At 38.6% G+C, this 13769-nt stretch overlaps 1 protein-coding gene across 4 annotated transcripts in view; it reads left to right on the top strand.

Moving 5' to 3' along the window:
- Positions 1–13769, top strand: part of GLG1 (golgi glycoprotein 1) — a 148404-nt gene that overhangs the window by 92366 nt on the left and 42269 nt on the right. For all 4 annotated transcript variants that reach the window (XR_006197242.1, XR_006197243.1, XM_042919583.1 and 1 more), the window contains exons 3-4: positions 5847–5933; positions 9288–9503. Coding sequence is in view for 2 of the 4 variants with exons in the window: in XM_042919583.1 (XP_042775517.1) it covers positions 5847–5933; positions 9288–9503 (303 nt within the window). In the remaining 2 variants the exon portion in view is untranslated. The remainder of the gene's footprint in view (positions 1–5846; positions 5934–9287; positions 9504–13769) is intronic.

Below are 13769 nucleotides of genomic sequence, written 5' to 3'. Positions count from 1 at the left end.
CAGTATAGGTCATGATGAAAATGATCCTAAATGGTACATTCTGTTTGGACCCGAAAGAACTGTAAGTGAATTGTAATTACTCGATAGGGGTGCCGTACTTGGGGCTTCCCTGAAGCGGTGACTCATACCTGAGTGTGTCCCTTGCAGAGACCCTGAAAACTTTGCCCAGAGGGTTGTTATAAGAGATAGTGGTTCCCACGGGGCATGAGTCTTCTAAGCCAAGGCTCCTCCCTGTGCCCGTTGCGAGTCTTTTCTTCTCACACCTGAGCTGTTATCTGGAGAGAACACACAGATGACTAAGCCGACTGCCGCCAGGGTTTCCCTGGCGCAATTGATGACAGTGTGTGGTTCCTGTCTGGTTCCTGTCCTGTCACCTGTGTTCTCTGGTGACAGTGTGTGGTTCCTGTCTTTTATCTAGCCTACTCCTTTGCACAGAACTCCACGCTCCAACTGCTGACTTCACATTTTTACTCTGCCTCATAGTCCTTTCTAGAACCAAACTCTCTACTTTTCCAGTTAGAGATTGGGGATTAATTGGTAATGACCATGGAGAAAAATAGGCCCATGAAATAAATGACTGTTAACTCTGTGACAGACTATAAGTGGAAGGAATGAAATAATAATGTTCTCTATAGCTCAGCATGTATACTTTTGTATAGCATCACTAATGTAAATACTCACCATCTGACATTATCATTTAACTATACTGGGAGAATTGGGATCAGGAAGAAGTATATAGAAGTTCATTCCTTGTCTTTTACCATATAAAGTTTTATAGAATATTACAGAATATCTAAAACTAACAAATCAAGAAATAGCAGTTAATTAGGTAGTTTAAAATTGTAGAGGTAATTTCTGTAAAAAAAAAAAAAAATCAGCAAAAGGAATTTGAAATATTTGTCTCTGGGGAGTTGGTAGGACTTCAGAAAAGGACTTGTCCGGAAACTGCTTGTTTTGATTTTTTAACTACTTATTCAACTAAACAAGATTTAAAAGTTGTAAGATGAATGGAAGAGGAAGTGGATAAAATGAGCTATACTTTTCAAGGAGCTTGGCTGTGAAGGAAGCTTTTTGCTTCACCCTCCATACCCAAAACTTGTCATTATCCCAAATACCTTGGATACATTGCATCTTCTCCCAGCCAGCAGTACGTGGCTTTTAACTGGTCTGCTAACCTCCCCTCGTCTTGCCCTTCTCTGCACTGTGACCAGAGTTAAGCTTTTGAGTTCTCTGGTTAAAATTGTTGATTAGCTTCCCATTTCTTGTAAGGTAAAATACGCATTCTTTAATGTGAGCTCTAATACACAGTGTGATCTGACCCCTGCCTGCAACCTGCCAGCCCCAGCTTTCATCCCTCAACTGCAGCCGTTCTGAACTGTGGATGTCCCCAGAAGTTATTATTGCGCTCTCTGTGCTCTCTAGCTTTGTACTCCTAGAACCCCAATCTCCCACCTGACAAAATTCCTTCTTATTCTTGGGGATCAAGCCCAGTATAACTTGGTCTTTGCTTCCCACACCTGCCCTTCCTCCACATTCACTGAGCTGTATTCTTCCTTTGTATTCCCATAATATCTTCTGCATGCATCTGGTATCAGATTTATCACTATATATATATACATATACACATATATATATATACACATATATATATATGTATATATATATGTATATGTATATGTATATGTATATGTATGTATATATATATATATATATACATATATATATATACATAATTATTTTCTTCTCAGTCTGACTCTTTCAAATCTTTTGGCTCCTGTGGTTGAGCTCCTTGAATGCCGAGACGGTGGCTTTTTTCCTTCATTCTTCTCAATTTTGTCACCTAGCTGGATTCCAGATTATAGCAGTTACTCAATATGTGTCTGGGTGAGGGAGATGGGTATGTAGATGAATTAAAAGTGAACATCTTATGTTTAAGAAAGTTGAAGCTGAAATGCATTCTGCTAACTGATAGCACTTATTGTCAGTTGCACTTATTTTTCTTAGTTGATTATAACCACTCAGGAGAGGACATTTGTCAAGTATGGTATGAGTAATCCACTGTCAGTAATGAAGTGTGCAATGTGTGTTTTCTAGAGGAAAAGATACTGGTGGCTTCGTGTGCTAAATTCCCTTTCTACTTAGAGTAATAATCATTACTAGGTCATGTTAAAAATAAAAGAGCAGGGGGTGCCTGGGTGGTTCATTTGGTTAAATGACTCTTGATTTTGGCTCAGGTCCTTATCTCACGATTCGTGGGTTCATGCCCCAAGGAGGGCTCTGTGCTGACAGGGTGGAACCTGCTTGGGATTCTCTCCATCCCACCCCCCCCCCATCTCTCTCTGCCCCTCCCCCTTCAAATAAATAAACTTTTTTTTCTAAATGTTTGTTTCTTTTTGAAAGAGAGAGCACGAGTAAGGGAGGGGCAGAGAGAGAGGGGGGTGGGGATAGAGGATCCAAAAGTGGGTTTCGTGCTGACAGTAGCAAGTCCCTTGTGGGGATTGAACTCAATCTCATTGAACCATGAGATCATGATGTAAGCCAGAGTCATGCTCAACTGACAGAGCCACCCAGGTGCCCCAATAAATAAACTTTAAAATATAAAAGAGCAGGAAATAGATTAATGGTTGCCAAAGAATGGGAGCAGGAAGGATGAGGAGTGACAAAGTGAGTGTAGGGTTTCTGTTTGGGGTGATGAGCGTGTCCTAGAATTAGAAAATGGTGATGTTGTACCACCTCTGAATACACTGAAAACCACTGAATTGTACACTTTAAAGTGGTGGCTTTTATAGTATGTGAATTCTTTCTCAAAGTAAAAGAAAGAAAAATAAAGGATGAGGGGTGCCAAATTAAAAGTTAAAGACATTTCAGAAGATCTAAGTGATTATTTAAATGGCTTTGACAAAAAATCAGTTTCTAGCCCATCATAGGACATCTGAGTTTGCATAAAAGTAAGGAAGCAATCTGTGGTTTGTATTTTATAATTTTTCTGTCATTTCTTGCTGTTTACTCTAAATCCTTGAGCTATCAGACAGCTTTTCTTGCTTGCTTGCTTGTTCTTTCCTTCCTTCCTTCCTTCCTTCCTTCCTTCCTTCCTTCCTCTCTTTGTCTTTCTGTTTTCTTCTTTCTTTCTCTCTCTCTTTCTCTCATTCTTTCTTTCCCTCTTTCTCATTCTTTCTTTCTTTCTTTCTTTCTGAAAGAAATGGCATTGAGTCGGCTACAAGTCACTCAATAAGGAGGGAAATTTTTAATCTATCTTTGGTTAGATATACATACAGAATATTAGAATGTTCTTAATTTTAAAAGAAGAGTGTTGCTTTAATTTTAAAATATAAAATTTAATGACCAAGTAGTATGGACTGAATTAATAGATAATTGTAAAATGTGTTTGTCTAAATTCTGACCTTGTCTTTTGATTCACTGGATTCATCTTTGCTTGTGAGGAACCAGGAGGCCCAAGATTTCTTCAGTTAGAGCTAAGCTTCTGTTATACCCCTTCTCAGTTTGGCCTCATATGTCCTGTTGTTTGAACTTGTCACTCATAATGGTATAAGTTTGTTCTTTTGTATATCTATTAAACAAATATTTGTTGATACCTATGTGTTCCATCATTCCCTCTTCAGGGCACTGGGCATACACTGTGCTGAACAAGGCAGAAGTTCGTCCTCTTAGAGATTTTGTTATAGATGGTGGCCAGATTCTACTCCTTTTTTTTTCTAAAAACTCACTTATTGATGAGAGTCGAGAGATTAGAGCTTTTTGCTGGCTTTTTTTTTTTTTTTTTCTTGCGAGAAGAGGAGCAGAAATCCCACTCATTTTTCATGTTTTATTTATTCACAAAATTTTCTTTAGTATTCCTATACAGAATTAACTGCTTATTTCTGTATTGTTCCTAACACAGGTTATATAAGACTGTTCTCCTTCTAAAAAGCAGATCTGGTCATGTCATTCCCTTTCCCTTTAGTGACTCCCTGTTATTCTCAGGTTGGAGCTCAGACATAGCTTATTAGGGGTTTATGATCTGGCCTTGGGCTGCCTCTCCAGAGTCAGTCTTCCACTGGACTCGCGTTCCTCTGGCATGCCCTGCATCACTTTCAGCAAGCTTCTGTGCATCCTGTTTTGTTTACCTAATAAAATAGTCTTCTCCTTACCCCTTTACTATGGCTAACTGCTTGTGTTTCAGGTTTTGTCTTAGATAGCACTTTCTATGGTAAACTTTACTGGACCAAATGCCCCAACGCAGTCTCGGGTACTCCTTCCCTGTACTGTTGTGGTACGTTGTGTTGCTGTTAATCAAATACTTGCAGTACTTTGCCATTGACCATAGCCACCACTGGACAGTCTTTGTCTTTCTCCTCTTGTTTTAACTCCCAGCTCCTAAAACGGTACATACTCAGAACATTTTTTTCTATTTCCTGTAATAGCCTATGAAGACCTTGAGTTTAGACTTGTGTGGTAGATCATAAGTGCTAACCAGATGTTTGAGTGAATCAGTGAGTGATTGAGTGCATTGTTTAGTCTTGGAATATAGGAGAAAGACTTGTGAACTGCTTCTCCCTCCCCCAATCTCTCCATTTTCAGCATCCTACAAAGTCCCTGCTCTGTCTCTCCAGCTGAGCCTAGAATAAGGGATCCTTTTGGCTACTTTTCAGAAAATGAATCATATATTGGAAAAATTTTAAGTAAAGCTGCAAAGCTAAGGTAATATTAAGCCCTCACCTGTGAACAGTAATGGCTTTAGATATTTTGCAGGTTAAAACAGTTGTGTAAAGTAGACCTTATGGTGTGTATGTCAAGACAAGGTAGAATTTTAAAGGAATAAAGATAGGAAAGGAATTTTAAAGGAATAAAGGAAACTAGATTCTGGGCATCTCTCCTTCATAAAACTGATCTATGAAAGCACCGTGGATTGTGAAATCTGCAACTAAAGCTACCAAATCTCAGCTTCAGGGTTATACTTTTAATAGGCTTAATAAAATTTAGCTTGTACAACTTTATTAATGTTTTCTCTGAAAACCTTACCAGAGATACTAATTGCAGTTTTTTCTTGACTTAAAAAAAATTGTTCTTAAGTGAAAAAATAAACAAGTATGTCTGAGTGGTAATATTTTATTTTGTCTGCACATTTTTTTAAATGTTTATTTATTTTGAGTGAGAGGGTGAGCAGGGGAGGGGCAGAGAGAGAGGGAGACACAGAATCTGAAGCAAGCTCCAGGCTCTGACCTGTCAGCACAGAGCCCGACATGGGGCTTGAACTCTCAAGTCGAGCTGTGAGATCATGACCTGAGCTAAAGTGGGACCAACTGAGCCATCCAGGTGCCCTTGTCTGCACATTTTTTTTAAAGAGAGAGAGAGCATGTGTGCATGTGCCTACGTGAACCAGGGAGGCCCAGAGAAGAGAGACAGAAAACCCAGCAGGCTCTAAGCCATCAACACAGAGCCTGATGAGGGGCTCAGACTCACCAACTGTGAGATCATGACCTGAACCAAAAGTAAGAGTAGGACACTTAAGCAACTGAGCCACCCAGGTGCCCTCATTTTTTTTCCCTTTTATCTGTAAACAAAATGACATTTTTATCTTACTTTTCTTTTTCTTTTTTTTTAAAGATTTAATTTTTTTAAGTCATCTCTACCCAACGTCGGCTCAAAGTCACAACCCCAAGACCAAGAGTTGCATGCTCTACTGACTGAGCCAGCCAGGCACCCCTCTTACTTTACTTTTCATTAACTGAATATGCTTTTATCTGACTCTGTGTAATGGACTTTTGTCACTTACGGTAACCATTGATGGAAAATTTCATACTATTTTAACTGCAGTGTTTTGTTTGTTTTTTTTCTCTTATACCTAGTTGTTGTGGAATTACAAGCTGAATCTAACTACAGACCCCAAATTTGAATCTGTGGCCAGAGAGGTTTGCAAATCTACCATATCAGAGGTAGGTTGTGACAGAATTTTGTGGGTATTTAATGGCTTAGAAGAGAAAATTACATCTGTTGACCAGACCAGTCATTAAGGGAGGAATAACTGACTCAGTTACTTTACTTTTCTTGGAATTCACACCTACATTGTCTGAGAGAGGCCACTGCAGTGGGGAGTATAACTAGCCTCCTGTATTCACCTACAGTTACAGTAGGACGCTATTGATTCAGACACATTGGAAATCAGGCTCCGTTGGTCCCCAGATGGAGGACACAACTGCCTCTGTCATCAGTGCTGCGGTCACACTTTTTACAATCTGCTGATGTCTGAAGCATATCAAAATGGTCTCCCCAAGAGGCTTATCAACGTTTCTGAGTTACACGTTTGGATCAATTGGACCACAGAGGCATATGCTTCAAATAATAGGAGTTAGCATTAAAAAGGTTTGTGGAAGGATTGTGTATGTTGTTTTAGTTAGATGTTGAGTATAAAAATAAAAATAATGAAAATAGTATAGCATTGTATGGGTGCTAATTGGGGAAACTTTTCAACTGTCTTGGTTCAACAGATGATATTAGTGAAAATTGTGGTATTGAAATTTTTATTTTATTTTTTGGAATCAGTGATAGGAATTTCAAAAAGCCAGAGATTTCTGCATACTGAAGTATAAGAATCACAAAGAACAGTTGCTGTTTTTCCACCTCAAGTTAATAATTGTACATTTTGCAACATCTAGATCTGCCCTCAAACTACCCTACTGATGACTCAATTCAGGACCACTTTCTTAGCTCTAAGGGTTCTTAGCAGGACCACCCTCTTCCAACCAGATAAGCCCTCAGCTTTGTTCCTCAATTACATCATTACGGGACCCTGTTTAGAATCTGTTTGCTTCCTCACACCTTCTAATACTGGATCTGATATGTTTTATTCTTTTAAAGCAGTTAGCCTTCTTCATAGTTACCTTGGGGCTTCAGAACAGAATAGCGTATCTTTGAAAACATTGGGCTTCGGCTTTAGTATTACACACCTCATAGTCCCTTAGCTAGCTATATGGTTAGCTGTTTATACCACTTTGATTGCCTTGTGGAAATTTTGCCCAGAGTCTCTGCATATTCATCAGAATAATTTCACTCTTGGCTGGCTTATAAAAGATATATATACGTATAATTGGTTTTCTTATAATGGGTATGTAATAATGGTTCTCTTGTAACCTTTTGGGGTGTTGTGGTTTTGTCAAAGATTTCAAGTAAAAACCGGAATTTATCCCTCCCTAGAAGGGAGATTATACTGGAATCAGGAAAATTAAAATCAGGAAGAACCTAATTGCCAACAAAATGTTTTATTCTGCATCTCTCTCCTATCTTCTTTCTTGCAATCCTATTTGCAAGGAGAAAAACAGCATCACAAGAATACCTGCAAATTGCAAACCCAACTTATTTACTCTGTAGTTGAAGCAAATACTGCTCGCTTCCTGCTTTCCTCCTGCTTCATGTCAAAAACAGAGTGACAGCAGCATTTTTCTAATGGCACCTTATGAATCTGCTCCCCAGCCGCTTCAGAGTTTACTCCCATTCATAAATATGTTGATGATTTATTGCGGTTCTTGCTGTTAATCTTAGAAATTTTCCTTCTGTCTTATTAAACTTCTAGCCAATGGAATGGCTGAAGGAAAGCATAATCTTCTGAATCAAACACCATGCCCTATTGTAACTGGTGGTGAACTAAAATACAAATAGGTACTCAGTCTCTGTGCTTCAGTAAAATCTCAAGTGATTAAAGCTAAATACACATTTATTTTCTTATTGGGGCTCCAGTTCAAAATGTGCTCCTGGCTTTTCTTCAGATTTATAAACTTGATTGCCCAGTATAAGGGCTGTATTGAACTCTTGCACTTTATTCAGTTTTAAAACCCAGGTGTCTGCCACTGGTTTTGTGTTCTTACACAGGCTTTTCGTTGGTTGAATTACAAATGCCTTCCTTTCACTTTTGAAACTTTTGTTTTACTCAAAACAAAACAAGCCTTTTTCCTGGAAATACATTCATGACCCTCTTTTTTAGGCATCTCCCAAAAAAAAAAACAAAAAAACAAAAAAACAAAAAACCTCAGGGTTAAGTTGAAAGAGTTGCATTCATCTTGATTGTTGAAGGTCTCTGCTGCCTCTTGAAGCCAGAGTGAGACTATTTACTTAAATTCTCAAGTTTGCTTCTTTAAAAGTAAACAGTCTTCTGTCTTGAACAGAGTGTCTGACTTGATCTGGATTTGATACAAGAATTAGACATGAAGAGACCTAGTGGGCTATAGGATGATGTGTGTGTGGTGTATTTGTTTTGCCCTCTATACATATTTACGATAAGTGTGATAGTAGAGAATGGTCTCTATTGGTTTCAAAAAACCAGTAAAACATTCTCTTCCCATTTATAGTAAAAATAAAAATTTACATTTGGGCCCCTTACTCTTGTCGAAACTACCATTTTTGTTTGTTTTTAATTTCTTCAAATGCAGTAGGATTTTTGCAAACAACTTTCCCCATTTTATAATTCAAGCTTACAACCCTATAAGTAGATTTTACTCTTTTAGGACTGAATTTCAGCATTTTTTGGCTGGTTTGCTTCATTAGCACTTGTGGTTTGGGGTGCACTTTGCAGGAACAGTAACCATGTGGAATTACTCTGTGCTTGATCCTCTAGAACATGTTGTCTAAACCACCCAAATTAGATTTGCAGTAGCCTTCCCCTTCTCAGACTTTTTGCCAGACTGCACTGAGCATCATTTTAAACATGTTTGTGTTCCAGACCACAGTGGCGAAGCTGGGACTCTACTAAAGTTCAAAAACACATGTCCAAATCCACAGTTAATTCAGAACACATTAATGTCATGTCAAGAAGTAATATTATGCCTTCCTGCCTCCCTCCTTTTGGCCATTAGTTTTCCCTGACAGTAATGGTTTGCTGTGTAGCTTGACTTGGGACATGGTACTAGACTTCACTTCTGCACCTGTTTTCCAGACCTGTTTCCCAGATTAATCTCACTGTCCATTGTCTTCTTTGCGTGGATAAAGGAACTTTTCAGTACAGCCATTCTGAAGCTGTAGATGTTAGAAGCTCTTTTTATTTATATCTCAATAAAGCTGAAATTGTAAAAATTTCTTGCAAAACACATTTCGTGGGTATTTCCTAGAGAGTACAACGATCTGAATATGTCCGCCACTATTTTCTTTAAAATAAATGTATTTCTAAGTGTTTTCCTCTTTTTCTCCCAAATACAGAGATGGGAAATCAATAAGAAAATATCACACATTCTCTCTTTTATAAAAGTTACATGATAGGAAAATAAAATACTTGTGTAAAACAGCCACTTTCTTTGGAGCAGATTAAAGAATGTGCTGATGAACCAGTTGGAAAAGGTTACTTGGTTTCCTGCTTGGTGGATCACCGAGGCAATATCACTGAATACCAGTGTCACCAATACATCACCAAGATGACGGCCATCATTTTCAGTGATTACCGTCTAATCTGTGGCTTCATGGATGACTGCAAAAATGACATCAACATTCTGAAATGTGGCAGTATTCGGCTTGGAGAAAAGGTATCTACTATACTGGCTTCATCAAAGGGGTCCTGCAAACTTGATGAATGTAAAGTGTTGTATAACTGGCACGGGAAAAATTTAGGGCTGGAGATGGCCTTGAAGTAGAGGTCCAGACAGCCCTCAGATCTAAGGCTCGTTAACCTGTGAATGCATTTCGTTTGTTTGTGTTTCAGTACTGTGTGGGGAAGCAGAGGAATTAATATCAGCCAAGAGTAGTGTCATCTTCAAAATACTAAACCACTTGCCGGGTACCTGTATTGTTCCTTGCCAGAGCATTTTGTCGTCTGTAGGCAAAGTGGTTGGATTAGAAGAGACTTGAATTTTCTAACCTTTCTCTGCAAATACCTTATTGCTGCTATAAAAAAAAAATTACTTAGTAAGCATACTGCTACAAAAGAAGATATTTAAATATTAGAAAAGTTTAAGGTACATAAAGGTACTTTGGGCTTCTGACAAGAAAGGTACTCTATAAATGTGATCTGTTGTTATCTTTCTCTCAAAAGAACTAGTTTTAGTAAAGATAGGAAAGAAAATAACTACCTAGCTAATTTCTTCTTTCTTAATTATATCTGGTCTTCCTTTTGTTCCTATGAATCTGTTGTCCAGGGGGTCATAATGGAGGTTTGGCCAGGTTTATTCTGAAGTTGTTGGCTCAGCAAAATGAAGGAAACTCCTGAGAAGTAACAGCTGCCGAGGGAGAGGTGGTCTGAGGCATATGTCTGGCATCAGCTATTAATTGCCACTGCTCATTAATCTGCTCTTTAGGAAATAGGATAGAAAATAAAACCCCTTTGTCGCTTTGCCCTCTATTTGTTCATTGTCCCGTGGTTTGCGGGCTTCTGTCACTGACCAAGGGGGCCTGGTGTTAGAATGCCAGAGCTGCACACACCAGTTCAGTGGAAGCTTTTAGTGCTGGTTCTTACCTGGCTGTCACCAAATAACTTTTCCTTCCCACCAGCACAGGGCTCTGGCCCTTTCACAGGGCACCTCTGAGTCAGTCTTGAAAGTGCTGTGAATTTGGCATACAGCTTTTGGCAGCTAAAGAAAGGCCAGTTTTAATCAAGAAGGCAGATTTTTTTCCTTCCCAGCAGACTCTAGAAATGGCACAAAAGCACTTAAGCTACCCTAATTATTCAGGAAGCGCCTCTGCCTTTATTTAGGGTGTGAGCGATTATTTCCAGTTCCATATCTCACTCTTTTTAAAATCTTCACGTAAGTGTCCTAGACACATTTTTTTAGGAATCAGTGATGACACTTTTCCATATTTGTGATTAGTGGTCCACACCGTAGAGTAGACCATTACGATTCATCTCTCTTTGTAGTAGTTTTTCCTTTTGACACCAAGGTAGTTGCTGTTTAGCGTCCCTCCCCCTGGCAATCTGAATTGTCAGAATAAAACCTGCTTTCAACTGCATATATGAGTTACTAAGTTTCAGTGACTGAGACGATCGCAGAACACAGTAGTACTAGAGCCCAAAGACAGGACAGTGAGGACTATTTGCCCAGCTTTGTTAAAATAACAGAAACACTTCTATGGATCATCGGGCTGCGCATTTTTGTCATGGTTATCTTTTGCCATGCCTACTGCTTAGGTGAATTTCTGTTTATATCAGATCCCTATCCTAGCATCAAAGACTTTCTTCTGTATTTCGAGGACAAGAAGATAGATTCACACCTGCACTCGAAAAAGCATGCTCGCTCCTATATAATCCACTCTGGTACTGCAGCCAAGTTTAAAAAGGAGGGAGGCAGGTCTTTAGCCTTTCTTGGCTTTTCTAAATGGTAGTTTCCTTTTCTGAAGCCAGTTATTTAGATATGCAGATTATCCTGAAAATTAATGAATCAGCTTCTGACCACAGAAGAAAATAGGCTCATCAGTTTCATATTTGCCAATGAAGCTTGCAAATTCCTCTGTGACTGGCTTTGAACTGACTTCCTCCAATGGTCAGAGGAAAGGGGTCATGGTTAATCTGTACCCTGCCTCTGTATGAATATAGAAAAGTCATGATTTTAAAACTGTTATTTTTTTCAAAACGTTAGTATATATAAATTTGAGAACAAAGATTATGAATTTTTTTATAATGTTTATTTTTTGAGACGAGAGAGCATGAGCAGGGATGGAGAAGAGAGAGAGGGAGACAGAGTCTGAAGCAGGCTCCATGCTGTCAGCACAGAGCCCGATGTGGGGCTTGAACTCACAAACCACAAAGACCATGACCCGAGCCGAAATCAAGAGTCGGATGCCTAACTGACTGAGTCACCCAGACGCCCCAACAAAGACTATATATTAATAACATTTTTTTCTGAACAAACACAGTTAAAATGAAAGGGCAGATCATCTGAAGAAAAAGTACGGTGTATCATCCATTATAGGAACTTAATTAAAGAAATGTGCCACATTATTACTACTTTTAGACTTTTCATTCAGTAGTTAAATAATTTTATCATTCCCTGCTTTTAACCAACTACTTTGAACATGTTTGGACGGTCTTTTTCTCTCTTTGTCTAGTAAGGAAGATCACAGAAGACACCAAAATATTGAAATAGAGAATGGTTTATAGCAGAAATGAAAACTGAGTTCTTCCCTACCTTTTTGAGATTAATGTTATTTTTCTCTGTTCTTAACAAAAAAAAAAAAAGGACAAGGTTTATGGGGAAGAAAAGATACTACCTATCAAATTGCTAAAAACTGATCAGGACACTTAGCAGTAGTTTTAAGACCTTTGTCTCACCACAGAACTTTTAAAGTTTCATTTTAAGTCCATTAGCAAGATCATTTGTTTCTCACTGTTAAGCCTATATATTAGTAACGTAACCTTTTTTAACCTAAGTAATTTTATTTTCCTGTCAATGGTGTGCCACTGTGCAGTTTTCCTCCCTTGCTTTCATTCTTATTCTGGAATTAGCCATACAGTCTTCTTTTCAAATATTTACATACATTTCAGTTATAAAAGTAAAACGGGCTAGACTGAAAAGCTCAGAGCCTCTGGGGAACCAATAAGAATACTTGAAATATCTTTATTTGAAAAAATTGTCTATCTAAAGTTAAGATGAATGAAAACCTCTAATGGAGATGATGTTATAGCCCAGTACCAATATGTGGTGCTACAATTGCTATAATTATGATTAAATCTTAGATTCCTTAGGGGGTCTTAAACCCAGATGCTGCTGCCTTTATTTAAATCCAAGAAGAAGCAAATGGAACCATTAGGAAATATAACAGCCCTAAATAGATAATCTTACTGATGGCACATTTAAAACCATTACAAACCCTGAGTATACAGGGAAACACTTAAGACTCATTACACGGAAGTCATTTCTTTACCCTGTGACCCAAGACTAAAGACTAAATATAAATCAAGAGTTGACTCTCAGGGGGCGCCTGGGTGGCTGAGTCGGTTAAGCGTCCAACTCTTGATTTCAGCTCAGGTCATGATCTCACGGTTTCATGAGTTCAAGCCCCGTGTTGGGTTCTGTGTGCTGACCATCCAGAGCCTGCTTGAGATTCTCTTGTGTCCCTCTGTCTCTGCCCCTTCCCCGCGCACGCACACACGCATGCACACACACACACACATGCACACACACACACACACACACACACACACTCTCTCTCTCTCTCTCTCAAAAAAAAAAAAAGAGAGAAAAGTTGACTATCAGATTATTATTTTCATGTTTATATGATTAAGACCTAGTTGCTAGCAGCCACCTAATTAAGTTAATGGGCTACTCAACTTTGGTAAAGGATCTTGTTTTGTTTTACAAAATAAAATCATGTTTATAATAATCTTTTATATACTCTGAATAGTAAGTGACTGAGGTTTCTGGCCAAGCCTTTGTTATCATAGGTTTGTTTCTCCTTTGGAAAGTGGAACATGTAGGCCTTGCTTAAATGGGCCCTAGTCAGACAAACCTGAGTGTCACTCATGATTTAGGAAGAAAAAATGAGCCTTATTCCAGATTTCTGGGGTTTGTGTCAACTTTTCTCTCTGTCCTTATCTTTTTGTCACTTCTCTTGGAGTTCTGTTTACCTATTCAGAAGTGCTCTTTAAAAAACCTTCTTGGTCCTCTTGGGTTTTTAAGCATGGGATAGAATCATACAGCTAGTGAGCAAGGTTCAGGTACAGATAGAGAATAGGAGGCATGAGAATCTGCTAGTAGAGTGTGCTTCCAAATCTTTTTTGGGTCAGCACACCTTTTGAAAATTTAATGAAAACTGTGAACCCTCCTCAGGAAAAATCTACAACATCCACATACAGATTATAG

Source organism: Panthera leo, chromosome E2, assembly GCF_018350215.1.
Source record: "Panthera leo isolate Ple1 chromosome E2, P.leo_Ple1_pat1.1, whole genome shotgun sequence".
NCBI classification, from domain to species: domain Eukaryota; kingdom Metazoa; phylum Chordata; class Mammalia; order Carnivora; family Felidae; genus Panthera; species Panthera leo.
This window is presented reverse-complemented; position numbering and strand designations above follow the sequence as displayed.